The 20,506-nt window shown below is 40.6% G+C and overlaps 1 protein-coding gene across 7 annotated transcripts in view; it reads left to right on the top strand.

Moving 5' to 3' along the window:
* Cacna2d1 (calcium voltage-gated channel auxiliary subunit alpha2delta 1) overlaps window positions 1–20,506 on the top strand; it is a 431,327-nt gene that overhangs the window by 297,682 nt on the left and 113,139 nt on the right. For all 7 annotated transcript variants that reach the window (XM_085684078.2, XM_085684077.2, XM_085684081.2 and 4 more), the window contains exon 7: window positions 11,354–11,485. In XM_085684078.2, the coding sequence (XP_085540204.2) occupies window positions 11,354–11,485 (132 nt within the window). The remainder of the gene's footprint in view (window positions 1–11,353; window positions 11,486–20,506) is intronic.

Raw genomic sequence — 20,506 nt, 5'->3', positions numbered from 1 at the left:
TCCCAAATCACCAAATGTTGTAGCTAGACTATTAAACCTGTTACAGTAAAAGTACCCACATCACACAAAAATCGATCCCACTGTCATTTGGCCAATGCTCCTAATTGGGTTTTCAGTAAAAGTGTGTGATTAGCTCTGTGTCTTTTGGAGAGCAGTTTAAAGGAGGGTGTGTGTGTGTGGTCAGATAGTTCATTTCCATTGCATCTGTAAATAGTCCTCTCCTTTTGACCGGGAGCCTGCTGCCCTGATGGGCTTTGTAGAGCAGGAGGAATCTGTGCCCTCCTCTGGTGTCTGTGCTTGTCAACAAAGCATCAGTGGGACTGCCACTCCCACCTGCTTGCCCAATGCCTGTGGCTGCAAAGTGAGTCCTCCTGACAGATGGAGACTGTTTCCTCATTTGCTGGTATGCAAGAGCTTAGAGCGTTCCCAGACATGAGATGGGTGTTCAGGACGTATATGTTGAGTCAATATATGTGCTGGATGAAAAACAGATGAGTGGGAAATAAGAACACAGATTGGAAAATAATCGACAGAAACCTTCGACGTGTAAAGATTGGGAGTCCTTTTCTGAGGGCTGGCTCTTCCAAGCACCAACGTTTACAGAGGATCAGTTGGCCCTGTAGCTTGCAGGGAAAGGAAAAATTCGAATTAAATAATGAAACCCCTTCAACTCAGTTGCTACTCATGGCTCATTGCTTAATTGAGAAAAAAAAATAAAACAAAATTATGTACCATTTCTACCTTCTCAGGGATGCTATGGCACAATGAAAGATGAAAAGGGAGTGAAACTGATTCAGGCTTTATAAAAAGTTACCTCGTTTGAAAGTATGACTCAGCGTATAAGTTAAAATTCCTCTCTCCTTGTATCCATCCACTCACTAATTCCACGCACTGAGTGCCTAGACACGTTACCATGGCTGTCTACTGAATCTCTCTTGTGCGTGAAGAACAGAGATTCATTCGGCTTTCATGACAACCCTAAGCAGCATAATGTTTCCCCCATCCAATTCCTGAGCATCTGGAAATGTGCACATCTGCTTGTGTATAACTGAGCTAAATAGAGTTCTGTCACATTTTGCTGCACCTTCTACTTTAATCGTAGGCAATGGGTAAAGTTAACACAGAGTCTATGTTATTATGTTAATTTATGTATTAGTTATATATGACATTAATGACTTTGTTAATATGTATTAATAAAATGGTACAGCAGTAGGACTGGAAATAAGCAAGGGCTGTGCTCTGTGGAAGGCGTCTTAACGCAAGTGTCAATGCTATAGGCGAGAGAGCGCACTGAATGGACACTCTGCTCTGCACAGAACAGAAGAATGGGTTAAATGGAAGGGCTCCCGAAGGAGGCTGACTCTCAACTGACATGTGATGGAGAGATGCTGTCCAGACAAGCCAGTGGCATGGGAGGAGGGGCCAGCTCTCCATCTGCAGGGAATGGCAACAGTCTTTGCTATGGCTCAAGTGTGCTCTGCAGGAAAGAGGAGGGACAGCCTGCTGGGAGGAGGGACAGAAGCCAATTATAAAACACCTGCTCTCCAGGAGAACCACTGGAGACCTGGACTTAGGGAGGTCACTGCCGAGTAGAACACCCTGGCAGCTACAGGAAGAATGGAAGGAAACAAGCAGAATCCGGAGGCTGGCAGGCTATGTAAAGACATAACAACAACAGTCATGGAGACCGAAAAGAGAACGTATACTCTGCAGCTAGAAATGCCGTGACCCGATTGTTTATTGTCCTCTGTTTCTCAGATATAATATGTTTAAGGCAGTTAAAATGTGCTGGGTCCTTATTCTGATCATGTATTGAATCATTTATCTCTTTTAAACCTGTGTGCACTGATTGAGATTTTCTTTTCAATTTTACTAACAAGTTTAAAGTTTTATAGAATCATTATTTTGGATGGGAGAGTAAAATGTGATTTATTAGAGTCGAAAAATTTGCCAGCATAGTTATTTACTATGTCCCTAACTAATGAATATGTTGAAGTCAGAACAAGTCATGCTCCTTGTGGCTTGTATTCTGAAAGGTAATACTTTTGTATTTCTGTACAGATGTTCATACCTTCATGTACATGAGAAAAATATGAACATTTTTAATACACTTATCCATGTATATGCGGACTCTGTTCTATACCTGTACAACTGATGGTATCCCAAGCATATCTCCTTCGTGTTGTTTTTAAAATGCTATTTCAGTCACTTCCTACCTGAATCTTATAGAACTCTATATGTAATAATCTGTGGTTTAAGCCTGAGTTTTGCCCTATCTCTCATTTGAACAATGCATGGTGTTGAAACCAAAAGCACTGTTTGCAGCTGCAGCCGACTTACATACAGTGTGTGTCAGGGCATCTCATCCTCCCATCTTGAAGTCACCAGGCAATTCATTGTTCCAAAACCGGTTGGCACAGCCGTCAGCATCAAGCTGTATGTGGTGCATTGACAATGATGCCCCTGTCCCGGGAGCCTTGTTATTGTCCTTCTGCAACCGTGCCTCGTTAGTCAGCTCCAATACTTTTGATCCTTCTTTGAATTCAGCGATCCAGATTTATATGGAAACACTAAATTCCTCATGCTCTTGGGCAGTCACAGACCAAAGGGAGAGACTTTCCGTTTCTAATTTGGCTTGTGTTTCTCAGCCAGGGTCTCTTTTGGGTTTTAATAGTATCTTGTAAGTAGATGGTTGTGTATATATGGACGTGTGTGTGTACTGTCCCTAGGATACATGTGAAAACTAGCATCTTTCATTCACCTTACTCGAATGGAGCATGCCAATGCTGTAATTAAGGAGAAATCTATCAACGTGATTTGAAGATGCTTGGGACCATCTCATTTATGTTAAAATCATCTCCTCCTCAAATACAGTAAACAGCTCCTTAATAGGTACATACACTCACTTTAGCACAGTGTTAGTGATGAAGACGGCATAGTAAGACTGCTACCTCTGTCCTTCCTGAGGTCCATGAGCAGGAACTTAAGTATTGTTGGACAGTAACTGATATCCAGAGGGAGAAGAGCACAGGACCAGTTCCTGTGCAGCTGCTGAGGGACAAGGCAGAAGCAGACACAAGCTCTGTCACCTCTGCTCTGTGTGGCAGGCTGTAAAGGTCCCCTAGGTGCCGGTGGAGGAAGCCTTCCTTGCAGAGTGCAGGTTGCCCCGGGCCCAATGGCTGCTTTAACAGAAGATGCACATTCTGTACGTGGGTGGCCAGTGTGTGAGAATAGTCTGTTGTTGCACTACATACACGAGCATGCTCATTTTAAAAGTCTCACGGATTCCAAAAGAAAGACATCACTAAATGAGAAATTTGAACACATGCATGAAAAAAATTATCCTCCATTTGGAGTCCTTTAAATTTGGTCTCAAATGCATATTCATTTCTATTTGGCTTCCAACTTGATTTGTATGCTCTTATAATTTATGCATTTTTAACTCACAGATTTTTTTAACTTTATTTTTAAGGTCTAAATTAAACAGCCTATAGATCATGTTTAGCTCTTTTAATTTGTTCAGCACTTAGCAAGCAATCTAGAAGATATTGCTCTAATTTATAGCAATTGAGGTCCTCTGACTTTCTTTTCCTTTACCAGTGTTCAAAATGTTAACGCGCATGCTCGCGCAGAACAGCACTGCCGAGAGGAAGTACTCTTCTCAAACTTGACGTGAAAGCGTCCTTCCTTTCCGAGTCCACGGAGTTTTATACTAAGAATCCCTGAAGTAGGAGGAGTGGAAGGAATGAGATTTCAGACAGAGTAGAGTTGTCTTCAGATGCCTGTAAAGTAAAGAGGTGAGGTTTCTTGAAGGGAAAGTAAAACTCGCAACAGTAGCATAATGATGCTGGCCTATCTTAGAAGACAAGTGGTCTGTGAGAGACATTGGAAGGCAATGTGTTTAGTTCAGCTGGGTAAGAACTGTGAAGAAAAAGAATGATGAATTCCATCTGCAAGCCTCTTGGACTTTCACGCCAATGGTGTCGCCATCCGGGTTCCTTAGAACGGGTGTGCGTTAGGTGAACAGAACAGAGGTTAAATGACTTGTTTTAAGTGGGCACGTGATTGAGGATTTTCAACAATGTTACTAATAATGTATTTGATATTCATACGAGGAACAGAAAAACTCAACATTTTGCAGGAATAAAAAAAAAATAGCAACCTATTTTTACCTTACCTGCTTTTCTTACGTTTGTGATACGAAATTCATACAGCCTGCCTACAAACCTTTCAACTTTTGTTTTATTTAAACAACCGTGAAATCCTTCAATTACTAGACGTGGTATTAGATCCTAATGTCTTCTGTTTCCCTTCCCTTTTTCTGATTGTCTCAGATTAGAAAGTGGATTTTCCCTGAGCCCTTCCCGTCTGCTCCCCAATTTGCAGATTTCATTAAAGCGGAACAGCTGTGCTCTGGCCCGCGGCCAGGCGCACAATCCCTCAGAAAGGAAAGAGATGGGGAGCAAAGCCAGAAGCCTCAGTAACCCCAGCGGTAGAGAATCGACAGGGCCAAGGGCCTTTTAATATCTGTACCAAATTAACTGGAGGAATAGGGCTTATCTCCTCATAGGGGTCCCCTGTGCCTCGGAGGTTGCTGTCCTCCTGTCCTTAGTAGGAGGGGATCCCGTGCCTGAGACGTGATTACAGAGATTACATTTGTTCCGCCCATCCCCCTCGGCCTTATTAATCTTTCATTTACATTGGGATTAGATGAGATTCCATTAAGCAAATCCGCTGAATAGATTCATTTCTTTTTAATATTTATGCACACTCTCTGGTTCTTAAAGTGGATTCTTTTTCCCCCCTGCCCTTAATTAGATCAGTGAGTTTTTTCTTATTAAAATTTTTCTTCTTTCTACAGATTAGGATGGATGAATAAAATGAGAGGCATCTGGCTCGGCTCATCTGTTAAAGGGGAGACAAGTGACTCCTGTATGCTATGCAATGGACGCTTGATAGCAAGACAAAAGCTAGCAATGCAGGCTAGCACTTCACTTGCAGTTAGAGTCTAATACAACATTAATGACAACAATATCCCCCCCCCAAGTCTCCACTCTTCAGTGTCTGCTCATAATTAAGAGCGGTAGAGGGGATGACATTTCATAGCACCGGTCTCCCTTTGAAAGCCGAGCTGGCTGATGTCTCCAGAGAGTAGAAACTATCTCAGAAGATCTGGGACTGAAATAAAATTTTTCTTAACCCAAAGGTACCAAACTGCAGCTTGAAATACTAACATGCTTTCACACAATGAAACAGGGTTTTAAAATGTATCAAGTTGCATTGGGAATCATTTTACTAAGGCGTTTTGTTGACATTAATCACTGACAGTGCGGCTTTTTTTAAAAAGTTGTATTAAGTGCATTTGAGCAAGACTTCTCAACTTGGGCACTATTGGCACCATGCTGGATACTGCTTTGTGGCTGGCTCCACCCTGTGCATTGTAGGCTGCTTCCTGCACCCCGTTGCATTGGTCATGACAGGCGCATATGTCACATTTTCCTGGGGAAGCAACCTACCTCTAGTAGATAACCATTGTGTTACCAAGAAATAGGCAATTCTTCTATTCAGGGTTTATATAATACATATGCATATATATATATATATACTTACATACAATATGTGCTTTTTATATATGATATACCCAGTCTAGTATCTCTGCTTAGTTATTGTGTAATTAGCTTGACCATAAGGACAATTTTGTAGTGTATAAACATGACAAAGATTCATTTCACTACATCCATACACACACACACATGCTTTTTCAAGTACTGATTGTGCTGTGAAACTCATAAACTATAATTGGCTGTATTTATAATGTTCATGCTTTCTAAAGGACTTTAATGCATGGTGAGGCCTTGAGTTCTGAATAAATCAACAGAACACATTCAAACTTAATGAAATCTTGATTAAACTTAAAAAGAAACAATAATTCATCCTTTTATTGCTTGAGGTTTTCAAAAGGAAACAAAATCCCGAGCTTGTCAGCGGCTGCGCTTTCTGTCTTGAGTGGATGTAGCTTAGAGGAGTCACATACGCCGGCAGAATCAGCAGCCATGAAAGAGGCTGCTTTTGTACTACCACAAATTGGATTTTTCTTTCTTCCCTTGAGAAGCCACGCTGCACAATAGGATCCTCTTAACAAGAGGTTGCCGAAGACCAAGGCCATACTTTTGAAAACCCAAGTGCGTGAAGAATAAGCATGGATGTTTGGCACTGAGAATCAGTTCTCAGTGAAATCCTGTCATGCCGCACAGAAGAGGCCCCAAAGTCAAGGCTGTTCTCCACAGAGTCGCTCTGAGTTGGCCTTGCACATCTATAAAGAACTTAATTTGTACAAAGTATGATTTTCTAGCAGCTAAATATATACCATTTGTGGAAAATAGCAGACTCTCAGAGCCAGCTTTGCATTTATTCTCAACATAAGCAAGGGACCAGAAATTTGTATGAATGTAAAATTGTATTATTTTTAGGATTCATTGAAAAGGTAGGGCCGATTTGAATGTGATATACGGTACATGTGCTCTCTGACTGGTAATGTAGAGCACAGCATAACTAAACATGTGCCAAGCAAATCAGAGAGAGCCTGGTAGAAATATAATCCGTGTTTTAAAAATGTATCTGGCCAAATAGACAAGTTATGATTTTGGTCCTGAAAGATTTGGCAGTGTTGAGCTGGAGAAATGACTCCACGGTGAAGACCATGCTCTGCTCCTGCAGAAGAACTGGGTTCAGCTCCCAGCGCCCGCATCTTATGGCTAACAATGCCCTGCAACTTCTGTTCAGGGAGTCTGATGTCTTCTGGCTCCTAGAACACCTAGACAGACAGACAGACAAACACACACACACACACACACACACACAATTTTTGAAAACAAGATTATATATTTGAACTTATTTTGAAATTATAATTTGCTTAGTAATTTATGAATATTTACCATACAATTACTTCAGTTAAAGAACTTTTAATTTTGATGCCTTACTATTGAAATACTGTGACATGTGCTTTCAATCGTGTTTTGAAGACTTTATAATAAATAACTCTAAGCAAAATGTTTTTTCACTAAGTCCTTGAACATTAATAAATAAGTCCAAGTTCTATAAGTAGTTTTTATTATAATATCATTATCTAAATGAATAATCTCTTCAGCCATCTGTAGAAATAGTTCCTGAAGATGAATAGTTTTCTGGAGAATGCCGGTTTCTTTTTTCTACCGTGAGACAGAGATGATTTATATCTTTTAAGACTTACGGTGTCAGGAGAATAGAATCGAGCAGTAGCCACCAAGACAAAAGGAAGGGCAGGGCCACCAAAGGCATTCAGCAGAAAAAGCATTTCTACATAGAAACTTTTAACTTTTCTGGTATGTTATCTTGTAACCAGTTGTAGCCACAGTGCTGCTTTAACTGCACCTTACTCCCTGAGGTCTTTACAAACCGGGAGAGGGGAGGACTTGTAGGTGAAGGTGGTTGATGGTGTGTAAACATGGAGGTAGAGGGCGGATCTGAGCTGCTCTTGAGGCTTAGGCTGTGCTTTAGCTCTGTGTCTCCTGCTAAGGAGCTGATGTGGGATTCCCCTCTGCATGCTGTGAATACCATCCATTAATAAAGAACTCCTGTGAGCCTGTAGCAGAGCAGGGCAGAAAAGAGCTAGGCGGGGAAAACTAAACTGAATGCTGGGAGAAGGAAGGCGGAGTCAGGAGAGAAGCCATGAAACTTCTGCGGGAGACAGACACGCTAAAACTTTGCTGGTAGGCCCGACCTCATGGTGATGCACAGATTAATGGAGATGAGTTAAATTAAGATGTAAGAGTTAGCAAATAAGAAGTTAGAAATGGATCAAACAGTGATTTAAATAATATAGTTTCTGTGTGATTATTTTGGGAGTCTGGGCGGCCGAAAAACAAACAAGCGACCTCCTACAGCAAGGAGCCACCGGATGTCTCGGCATCACCCACCCTGAGAACGGTGATATGATAAGGACATACGGACTGGCAACTGTGGTGCACATTAGTAATTCTGGATGTGCTAGTCTTTATTCATTGCAAAAGGAAAATATATCAATATCAGGTTATTAACTATGTACTAACAAAAGCGAGTGTATAATCTGTATTAGAGAAAAGGTAGCTGAGTGGTCAAGGATCTGAAGCCACATACACACTTGTTTTCTTGCTTGATTTGATTATATATATATATATATATATATATATATATATATATATATATATTTAGTACATTCCTTACATTTTAGGTATTTTCAGTACAATTTGAGAAAAAATCTTGCGCAGTGGATATTTATCTTACTTTCTCAGGATTTTGTTTCATAAGAAATTTGGAGGTTGCATCTGAGGAAATGATAAGAATGCGAATGTAGGCCAGCTCTCTCTCTCTCTCTCTCTAAATCTCTCTCTCTCTCTAAATCTCTCTCCCTCTAAATCTCTGGCCATGGGGCTGAATGGAAAGATTGTGTGCCTTGTGATACTGCTGTCCTGCTGTCTCCCAAGAGGTGTATTGTTTGATCTGGACACCTGTGGCTGACCTTTGTGTTTTGACTTTCGGCATTAGATATTCATGTCTAATTATTCTGGAACAACCAGAATAACGACTCTGTTCAGAAATTTTTATATATCTAATGCCTGTATCATGATACCCTGATACACACCGGGTGCCAAGCTTATGTCCTGCTAAAGTGAGGGGTATATATCTGAGTAAACTTAAAAAGCATTTCAAGGGCCTCGTGTGCCCTTGTACTTCATATACGTTACTCATTTGTAGGCGCACACATTTTGATGAAAACACTGAGAATCTATCTATAATGTCGCATCCAAAATTTATTCAAATGTGTCGACTGGGACTTTAAGACATATTGCCATAAGAATAGCAATATTTCAGAGCATAGCTGTTTTTTTCAGTGCATCATTGTAAACTGTAGGATGTGCCCAACCCTACTATATCATAGTTGTTAAGGGAGCTAATAAAAATAAGAAAAATAGCAGTCTAGCAAACAAGTAAAACTTGAACAAAAAGTAGTTGCATGCTTTTTTGGTGCTTGTTGTGAAATAGAGTCAAGGATATTGAAAAGATAGAATCGTTCGGATAGTAATGAAGTGTTTAGGAACCCTGAGTAAACATTCTATTTGTTCTGCAGTGTTGCTGTAAAAGTTTTGAATGTTCAAAGAAAAATACATTGTTCCCTCTCTGTGATGATTTGTATAATACCTTAAATATTCATGAGTGGTATCAGCTCAGGTTATCTACGTGAATGTAGATTTTCATATAACTGGTCCCTTGGTGTTCATGGGATTAAGAATATGAATGCTTCAGTATCCCAGATGTACCATGGATCTGACCCAGCTCATGAATATTCACACACACACACACACACACACACACACACACACACACACACACACCACGATCTTTCTGAAAGTAATCACATACATCAAGATTGAAATCTCATTAGTTTCCCATAATGAGATCCCCATCAGGATTCTGGTCCCGGGGTGGCTTTATAATTCCTTCATGCTTGTTGTTTTCTTTAAAATAAAACAAACAAAAACGGAACGTTCACAAATAAACAAACATGCTATGCAACCATCTTTTTACAGGTTGATGTCCCTTCTTTATTGGGGAATACTTTTAATGAAAATCAATGTATTTTTCCATATAATATATTCTAATTATGGTTTCCCTCCCCCTACTCTTAGTTCCTCCCTGCCTCCACTCCCATTTGGAGCTACCCCTATTCTCTCTCTCCTTAGAAAACAGACAGGTATCTAGGATAATAGTAAACTATAAGATTTAAAAAACAAATCAGTATAGAACAAAACAAAAAACAGAAAGAAAAAAGCCCAAGAAAAGGCAAAGTTTTGTTTTTCATTTTGGCTTTGTAAAGCCTGTACATTATTTGATTATTGTTTCCTGTGGTCAGAAAAGAACAGAGAACGGTTACAGAAATTAGAAAATACTTTGCGGAGAATGAATTAATAGCACGAAATGTTAATGCTGCTGGAGCACGGCTAGCTCAGTGATTAAAGGATGCTTCCTTGCTATAAATGTGCAAGCTCCTAAGAGTAAGGGCTCGCATCAACTGAAATCACTTTCGTCTGGAGAAGACGCGGAATTAAAGCAGTGTCTTCCAGTTGAGGCTTAAGTAGCCTTTCTCATATGTGTGTTGACCCCAACATCTGATCTGTTGAAAGTGTGGCATATCTTTTACATACAAGGACAGGAAACACATGAACTGTCTGGACCTCGTTTTGTACATGGGAAAATTATATTCCTTCCATTTTTTATTTTATTTTTTTAAGATAGGGCTTATATCTCCCAAGCTGGCTTCCAGGGATGACCTGGAACTCATGATCTTTTTACATCCTCTACCCAAATGCTGGCATTGTATGTGTGCTCTAACACACAAAGTGTCTTCCATTTCTGAGAATCAAGACAAGGACCTTGAATATGCCAGGTAGGCACTGCACACAGCTACTACCCCAGGCTCCCCGAGAAACTTTAACCATGCTGTGGTTATGTTATGATCTGGAATTCTATTTTGGGATATTCTTCCAAGCTACTGAATGACATGTTTTTTGGAGAACATCCCCAGATCTGTAAGCAGTTATAATTCAGCATCTAAGTTAATCACATGGGCCTTATTACCAACATGCTCTAGTTTTATTAACCAAATGAAGAGGAAAAATAAAATTATTGCTTGGAATGATTGATGAAGCATTGACTGACTAGTCTCCAGTTTCTAACATTCATAATATCAAATTTCCTAATGACTTTTTCCTCTACCAAACTGTATAAATGTTTTTAGTATTCTGTGAACACAGATGATAAAGGTACTCTATGATAATCATGTTTTTGTTGTTTTTTTAATTCTGGTACCCAAGTAATTTGCATGAATATACAACAGAGATTCAGTAGAACTTGAGGGCTTCACTGTTTAAATTCTATTATAGACCCTCCTCTGAGAAACCCAAAAGATATAAACTAATTTCATTTTCTTTGTGTCTATGGAGCTCTTGGTACTTTGTACCTGGGAGTCATTCTATACCAAAAAAGTGTTTAAGTCTGAAGTCACAGCTGGGAAGGGGTGTGGCGCTGTTACCTAATAGCATAGGTATGAGATGCTGGTGAACATTCTGCCACACACAAGCTTTTGGCCAGTCACCCGTTCTCACTGTCAATTAGGCTATGTCACACATTGTTGAAAACCTAGTTCTGTGCTTAAAGCCTTTCAAGTTCCAGGAAATGACAGGATTTTATAGCAGACAATTGGAACTTGCAACATAAGTTTATAAAATAATGGTAATGTACATTTGAATAAATTTATTATTTTTCTTGTTTTTACTAGCAACCATAGTGTTAAACGAACTCAACTGGACAAGTGCCTTAGATGAAGTTTTCAAGAGAAATCGCGATGAGGACCCTACCTTGCTTTGGCAGGTGTTCGGCAGTGCCACTGGCCTGGCGCGGTACTATCCAGGTACGTGTTTCGAGATTCAGCAAATATGGAGAGAAACTGCGAATACTAGCGTCAGAGTTGCCTGTTAAATGCCCTTTTGTAGAGTACTTTTACTGGTGGCGTAGTCGCAGATAGAGTCCCCAGTGGATGGCACGTACTTCTGTGTAATATGGGCTGCATTATTCAACCTAATGGATTAAAAATAAGTAAATAGATAATAAAGAAGAAGAAGTAAAATTGGTAAAGGAATTGATGATGGTTTCTGGCAGGAGACATGGTGAAGACATGGTCAAATACCTCTTATACATGTTTGAAAATGCCAAAATCCATAAAATTATTATTATGAGAAAGCATGTACCACTGCACTAGCGTGATCATAATTACTTTAAAGTGAAGTACCCAAAAAGTCATTCGGAACAGTGCTGGCTGCCTGGTCAGGCTACAGAGTGAGACTGAGCAGAGATGCGTAGGCATGAACCTGAGAAGGAAGACACAGAGGAAGCCGGGGAAGAACACTCCCTGGTTCAGGTCCAGCCGCACAGCTCAGTACAGCGATAGATGGACTTTTAGAACTGTATTGAACGCTTTCTCTCCAAGAATCGGCTCTACAGTGGAAGCTTACATTTCAAAAGCATTAGCGCTTTTCCTTTAGCCAAGGGATGTGCGTTTGTTAAAATGAAAGGGCCAGAAAATAAGACAGAAAAACACAGCTCTCTTTGTCTGTATCATGTTGCAGCAAATTCTGAGGTCATCTCAGTGATCACGCATATTCAGTGTGCTTGGGTATGTCTTGTAAACTGAAAGAAGTGCTGTTGTAATGTTTTTTATTCCTATACGGAACTGTAAGGAGAGATTGAACACTACCTGATAACACAGAAGCAAAAAGTAATCAGGGGTTACCTCTGAGCCCCTGTGGGAAAGCATAAGGAAAATGTCTGCTTCAGCCTGTTTTTACAAGCCCAGCATGCGTTCTTTCTCTCAAAGGCCTGACCTGGAAAACTGTTTTCAGTAGACACAGTAGGACTTCAGGGTTTTCTTGTTGGTGGTGATGTTTTGCTTTGTTTTTCTATTTAGTTTTACTAAATGTGCTGACAGCTGAATTTGCCATAGTGAAATGCTAGAAAAAAAGTAGAATAAAATTTCATTTTTATCTTGCATTGTATAGTGATAGAAATAAACTGAATGTTCAGGTAACATAAACAGGTGTGGTATTCCTAACCTCTATGTGATTGCAAATGGCAGATTGGGGATTATTACTAATTTCTTTTTTCAGAGTTCTGGTACACTAGCAAAAGCCATGTTTAAATTAGAAAGCAATCACAATAATATCTTAGGTTACAATAATGGTGGGATTTCTCCTCGTGGAAACTTTATAAAATATAATACAGCACTTGTGAAACTCTTGCTATATGTTAAATGTTAAATATTAAATATTATTTATATAGGGCTTGAAATAGAATGGAGAAACAGCAGCACTGTGCACCTAATAAACCTGATATGGTAATCTTCAACTTATATCAGACCTTTTCCTAACATCCCCTCCAGTAACGTGCAAGTAAATTTACCATTAACTAATAGCATCGTATACATTTTGAATCTTCTAAAAAACATTTACCTCATTTAAATTTTCATAAACAATGGTTTGAGAGGAAGGAATAAAAGTAGTGATTGAAAAGTAGGATTTTATTGAGAAAGCAAAGGGCCAAGACCAGAGAGAAAGGAGAGACAGGTGGAATGGCAAGGTGGGGCCATAGACGAACAGGATTAGAAGAGAAAGTGCACACGGAGAGAACACGGAGAAGAAAGATGCTGAAGAGGACTGTGGTACCCGAGTGCTTTCGACAGGCACTTGTTACTAAATATAACATGGAATTCTTAACTGTATTAATTGTGTTCTATGAGTCTTTCATACTGAATTGCTAATTAAAGAGTTGGGTCTTTCTTACTTTTAATACTAACCAGAAATTTCCAAGTGTCTTGACATTTGGTCCTAATATCTTGGAAAAGAGCTTTACGTCTTTAATGTAGCCAAAAGCCAGTGATGCTCTCAGAAGGCTTGCTGTGGAAGCCAGGCCGGGCCCAACCACAAAACCTCATTTTTAAAAATAGGGTTTGACAGGCAAACTGACTCAGCAGAAGACTGCCCTGCTAAATTCAGTTACCTGTTGGAAGGATTGTTAAAATGGCCCCTCTGGAGTACCTGCCCTTCATGCAGTTCCTTCTCCAGTGAGTTCAGTGCTGCATTGGTCGTTATGAGAGTAGCGATGTAATCGCACCAGATTCCTTAGTCAAGGGGTAAGATAGGGTCATCATTATGAATTAATTTGTTGCAAATGTCTCAATAGACTATATTCTCTCTATAATTCTGTCTAACTGACACAGACAGGCTTACCTCTGCCTTTACATCCCATTTACTAATGAAGATAGGAAGTCGCGAGCGGTGCTACTTTCTGGAACATGTAGGTGTAGCATATGCACGCATGTGCAGATACATTCCCCTGTGTGCGCTTGAAGCCAGCATTGAATATCTCCCTCTGTAACTTTTCACCTTTCGTTTTGAGACAGTTCCTGGCACTGGACTTGCAACCTCCTCTTTAGGTTAGATTGGCTACCAGTAAGCCTGTCTCTCTCCTCTGCTGCCTCTCCTTCTCTTGCCTGCAGACGTGGGTCTGGCTTTGACACACGTCCTGGGGATCCAGCACCACACCCTGGTGCTTCAACAGCAGACACTGTACCCACTGAACCTTTTATCAGCCATAAAACATCTTAACTAAGTTCTTGTAGTGAAGTTAATCCTCCTGCAGAAGCTCCAGGACCTCAGGGAGTCTTTTGAACTTTGAGACCTGATCCACACATACAAAGTACAGAAATGCTAATTATTGCTAAGATTAGCCCCTAGAGGTTAAGATGGGTCCCTGAGATAAACCACAACTAAAAGTACTTCAAAGTACAAAAGATTCTAGACCAGAGAGATGGATCATTGGTCAAGAGTACTGGCTGCCCTTACAGAGGACCTAATTCCGATTCCTAGTAGCCATATCCAGTGCCTCTTCTGACATCCCTGGGTACCAGGTATGCAGGTAAAGTACCCATATGCCTTCAGAAGAAAAATGTAAAGACAAAGACCAGGCATTTCTACAGTAGTGTGGTTCCTCTATGCCTAGTCAGCATTCACTTGATCTAAGACGTTCAAGAGAATAGTTGAGTTCACAGTTGGTTAACAAAGAAGCAAAATTAAAATGGGGACAGAAATCTAAACATGGCTGAGTCACAAAGCCAGAGAGGCGCACCACATTGCGGGCTTCCTTATGACGATTTCTTCATTTCTCTCTAGGGTTGACAGGAAAAACTAACTTCCGTTTAAGCTGCCCGAGCTTTCAGGCTCCCGGTGTCTCCATTTGTAGCATCAGGAAGCCCCCACACTCACTGCTTTACAGGATCACTGGTAGCAAACAAAACCTATTCTATGTATTTATCCAAGTGTAGACTTTTCCTGTCGTTCTTGAAGCCAAGCTACTGATATTTTCTTTTCTCGTGGGAATGCTCGTCATGGAATTTAAAAGTATATCGCCTTTCAGGAATTTTACTTTCTGAATCAGAAAAAAGAAATGTTAAAATGCTTGATTTCATTGTTTGAAACATTGTATACACTGTGGGTGGTGTATAGTAACAACTATGTTCTACAGCCGGGTTGCAAGTAAACACACCTCACCGCAGACACTGGATGATATAGTGACTCTCCAAAACTGTTGCTGACCGCAGCACTCAAGGCGAGAGGACAATCGCAGTGACGTTCAGAGAAAGAGATACATTGATATCTTAGCGTCTTGTCCAGTGTTAGGGAAATGGGATGTTTAGGCACCCACGTGATTCTCACTTGATCCTGTGAGGAGAGGACTCTGAACAAGTAGTTTGTTCGGAAATTTGTTCTTTGAACTTCAGTATCTACCCTGAGGTTAAACATCAGCAGGCTTGCTCATCTACCAGATTTGCCCAAAAAGAGACTGAAAACCAATCCTTTCTGTCCCTTCTGTTTCCTTTCCCTCATCATTCTTTTCTCTACCTCTCTCCCTCTTCTTCTATTTTGAAGATAGGTAGATTCTTATGCTAAGAGAGAAGGAAAATTATCCTGGAAGGGGTTTTATTTGCTATGACTATGTCACCTTTTGACTGTGTCACGCTATAATTTTGCCTATTTTCTTTTTAACAATTATTGGACAAGATGACCCCCAAAGTCCTCCCCAGCACTCTGTTTCCAGCTGTCAGCTTTTGTTCTGCCCAGAGTCTTGTTTTACAAGGTACTTAGACCCAGTTTCCTGGTTAGCCATCAATCCATGACACAGGGAAGCTGGCACTCAGGTGATCTCAGAGTAGCACGGGATACAGTCCTGGTTCCCAATCTTGGGAGAATGGAGAGACTGGGCAACAGTTTTAAAACTACAGCTAAGGGGTAGTAATAACTTCTGCTATTTTGTAATGTAGCAGAGTAATTATAGCAGTTATTGCAGTGTGGGTTTTAATAAACAGAGAATTTTTAATATTACCAAAAAGAAATAATAAACTTCAAGGTGTTGGATATGGCAACACTAGTATACAATCTTTATAAAATGTGTACATGTAACAAAATATTCTTAATAACCATAAGCAATTATGGTGCCCAATTTAAAAATAAAATAAAAATTTTAAAACAAAACAAAACTGATTGGAGCTCATGGATCCTCGTTGTATCCATGCTCATTAGAAAATGTTTCATTTCTGAATCTTTTCCTTTGCCCCTCCTAGTTTATGTAATTGTAGTTTAAGCTGTGAAGACTGATTAATAGCTAAAACTATGAATTTTTGAACTTTTTAAAAATAATTGTTGGTACAAACCATTTGTTTCACCTATTAAAGCCACCTGAAATTGTGGCAATTGCAGTATTAAATTGAGATTGTGGTTAGCAATCAGTGCCTCGTTGAAATGCTAAAGTAGAGAGTACTTATCATTTTTAGATAATTATTTTCTGTTACAAAGGGGGAGAAACAGAAAAAAGTAGAACTCTGTTTCATATGACATTTGCCACCAGTCTTACTAAATACTTGAGCTACCCTTCCTGTTGGCTCATTTTGAAGATGAGGGACTGAAAAAAAAGGCTTGATGCATGCAGCATAAATGTTAAATTCCTCGAACACATGTCCTTGTTGCAAGGCTGAAATTTTGCTGGAATAAACCGTAGTAGAATCTGTGCATAAGTATGTAAAGTATGTAGCCTGATACTCTTTTTTCCCCATATGGGTGATCAATTTTTCGTACATTATATATGACATTTTGAAAAATAATGAGAATATTTTCAACCTCATATGGCAACATTTGAAGACTCTTTTCTTTAGTTTAGCTGCTGAGGGGCCATTTGATAGTTTTCTAGAAACCGGGTCCTCCTGGAGCCTCAGCTTGTCTGGGCTTTCTAAACGCCGTGCTACCAATGGCACGCTAGCTTCAACTATGTCTGATTTCTTTTTCTCTTTTCCTCTTTTGCTTAGAGCGTTGTAAATGAACACACGGTTTACTTATGAATATGTTAGCATCTAGTCATCACTGTATAAGCTAGTTTTAAATAAGATCTACCATTTTACAGTAGTTATCAAATCCAGTCTGTGTCCATTGATACTATTTGTCCTGCCAATTACAAAAATAAAAAAGAATTATTTTAACATAATGGAAGTTTTTTCCTGCCTCAAATCAAATATTAATTCACGGTGAGGGCTAGTCAGTAGCGAGAGTACAGGGCACTCCCCTGCATCACGTCTGTATCGTGAGTGGGCCACCTCTATTGGCCAGCCAGCGCCAATCTGGGCTCATTGAGTAGGCAAAGCACTATAACTTCCTCTCAGATAACGTCTCAGAAACATCACAAAGCATTTCTTCTTGGATGACTCTGAACCTAATTTAGTGTCCCCATGGTCGCAGCGCCCTTTCCATGCCCACGTGCTTAGCTGAGAAGCTCTGAGCTGTCCTAAGGAAGGACACACAGAAGCACTGCAGGTGCAAGAGCATCCGGGCCACACGCTGCGCGCATGTGCATTGTGGCTGCTTGTTCCTTCCTCCCTGAGCGCGAATCTCAGCAAAGCGCCCCAAGCTGCCCATCTCCACACTAGATCGCAGCGAGATCATTCAGTGATTAAAGCAGCAAATAAATTAAGCCGGCGGCAGTAAGAGATTCCCTATGAAAGCTGAGAAAAGTAATTAGGACTAATAGCATCAGAGAGGCTTATGAACTGTAGATTAAAATTCTAGTAAATGCAAAAAATAAGAAATAAAAGTAGGCAAAGTCTTTCTGGAGAGAAGCACAAGGAGATGAACAAATCCTCAGGTGCATTGGTGACCTGGTGGTCTGCTTGCTACAGAAAGGAGTTGTATTGAGCCAACGCTCGTGGTGGGATATGAGACCCTAAATGTCACAATGACTGTGTCTAGATAGAACAGTGCAACTATTCTGGGTGTTTGATTGCTCTGTGTGTCTCCTAGGAGGAGGAAGTTATAAGGGAGCGTCCACAGAATGCGTTGCTGGGACGTGGCAAATGTGAACATGTAAAGAACTGAACAAAGGAGGGCCGAGTAACAATTATGAAGGAGACTTCTTGGCCACAAAAAATGGGGACATTAGAGAACTAATGAAAAATATATTTTTAAGAATGCTATACACTGTAATTTGAATGGGACGTGGAATGTTGTGGTTGTTTGGTGAAAGTTGTTATCAGTGGTATTTTCGTCTGGGAGCAAAGCCATGCGTTCAGTGGTGAACAGCAAAGTTGCATTGTGGCTGTTGAGAAGACAGAGAGAGCTGGGCGCACAGCTGAGCGCAGGCTTTATGTCTGCCATCCTGTGCCTGGCTCGCCGTGTGCTGCCAGCTGTGTGGTGTGTGGTGTGGCATATGCAACGGACACACGTGTGAAATTAGGCAGTACTGTCTGTAAGACTTCAGGCTGTCCTGTGTCCCCCAGCATCATAACCATTGTCTCATACCCGTCGCTGACCTGAACGTGGTCACAGTTACTCCCTGTCCCTCACTAGGCTGCTCAGGATGGCTGTTCACCTGAAGTTCTGGTCACAGTTGAACTAAGTGACGTGTTTCGCTCTTTGCTCATGGGGTAGAGCAGCTAAGGAGATGCTAATTTAAGAAGTGAGACTTGTTTGTAATTCAGCCGGCAGAAAGAAGCCTATCTATACAGTATGTCAACGAGCATCGCTAAACCCTTCCGCTGTTTTAACTTCCAAAATATCTCTCATCCTGTTCCCTTTTCCTTTATGTAGCATGAGCCCCCCCGCCATGCTGTTTGTTTTTACATTCATACAACCGTCTTTGAGGTGTTGCTCATTTTATGCTTGGTGTTGTTGATGAAAGAAGTCAGCAACATTTTGTCTAAGACACAGAGATCCTATACCTTTGAGGTCAGGAATGACACTTCACAGAACTGTCCCACCATCCTCGCCATCCAAGGAAGGTGATTGACTCCTGAGGCATGACACTTGTTCTTGAGAGTTGCGATTTTCTTGCACTTAAAGCTTTATCATGTCCTACTACGGTGGGGGCTTCTCGTTGTCAGAATTTTCCCTTAGGTGGAACATAGCTAATTTTCTTTCCCATAACTTTTCCCCTCCTGTACTCCATAAAACTCTCTGTGCCCTTGTCCTTCCTGAGCTACTTAAAGAATTAAATATGTATAAGCGTCCTTTCTGCTGAGTGGTCTACTTAAACAACCAACTTGCCACTTAACCGCTGCTTCTGCTTGACAGCAAAGTTTCCCTGTTCTGTATGAAGATGTTTCATGCGGGTCCAGTATATAACAGGACTTTTAAAGCTGGTGGGATCTATCCTTAGCCACAGGGCTGTCTCTGCATTTGAGTTTATATTAACTGAGGGAAAAGAGGGAACACAGTGGAGACAATGCTTCCTACTCCTGATAATCCAGCGTCGTCGTCTGAACATCGAGTCTCATTGCTCAGAAACAAAACATCATCTTTCAGGACTCTCTTCCCAAACTAAAATCCATGCATACCCTTCTCATGGGCAATGTAACATGCCAATAGTACATACATGAAGCTGATAATCAGGGCTGTCTGGACCATATGCAACTATCTCCCTCATGGAATAAGACATTTCTTTATTTGACTGTTCCCCACGTAGCAGAATTTCAGTTATAGTATCTTCCTCAATCATTGGAGTCCAGTGCATACATAGCCACTGCCTCTGTAAAGAACCACACTGAAACTCCAGTGTGGAGAAGCAGACTGAGCAGTATAGCCCTATCACTCAGCCACAGTTTTACTCATTCCATCAGTAGAGAAATCCAAATACCTCCTAACTTGAACAAAGCAAGTTTTGCTAATTAGCCTGTCTCAGCCGTGGTATTCTGTGGGACCCCATGTTTGTCTCAAACTGTGGCATGCCTGAAGGAGAGAAACTGGGGCCCAGGAGCTTCATAGCTTGTTCTTTCCTGGTGCAAGTCTTGAATCCAGAGTTGCACTGGTGTATGAACAGCATGTCTGTAGATTATATTAGTACTAAGAACAACATCGGCAATGCCTAGTAGCTGGATTCCAGTTCTTTTATTCCAATGAACTCATCTTATAATTTAAGTTTGTTTGAGATAGAGTTTACTAGACAATCCTGACGGGTCTGTGAAGTCCAGAGGTGCCAAGTGCTAAGATTTAAGGCATATGCCAGTCTGCTCAGATCAATGATTTTCTTAGGTAAGCAATCTGAATTCTAAAATTTCATCTGGAAGTCATTCTGATTGCTAACATCTTCTGTATACATCGTAGGTTCCAAATATGATGGCTAACAGGCCATTTCAATCTCCTTTTCCTCGTGGGTAGCTTGCCTATTTGAAGTCATTACTGACTATAGAAAATCTGTTGTTATAATTCAGAGTTTGCAGGCAACCATACACACACACACACACACACACACACACACACACACACACACACACACGACACACACACACACCAGAGAAAGAGAGCAAGAGGACAAGCAAGAGAAGGAAATGGGAAGCTAGAGG

This window comes from Myodes glareolus, chromosome 27, assembly GCF_982192425.1.
Source record: "Myodes glareolus chromosome 27, mMyoGla1.1, whole genome shotgun sequence".
NCBI classification, from domain to species: Eukaryota; Metazoa; Chordata; class Mammalia; order Rodentia; family Cricetidae; genus Myodes; species Myodes glareolus.
The sequence above is the reverse complement of the archived record's forward strand: the minus strand, read 5'-3'. Positions and strand labels throughout refer to the sequence as shown.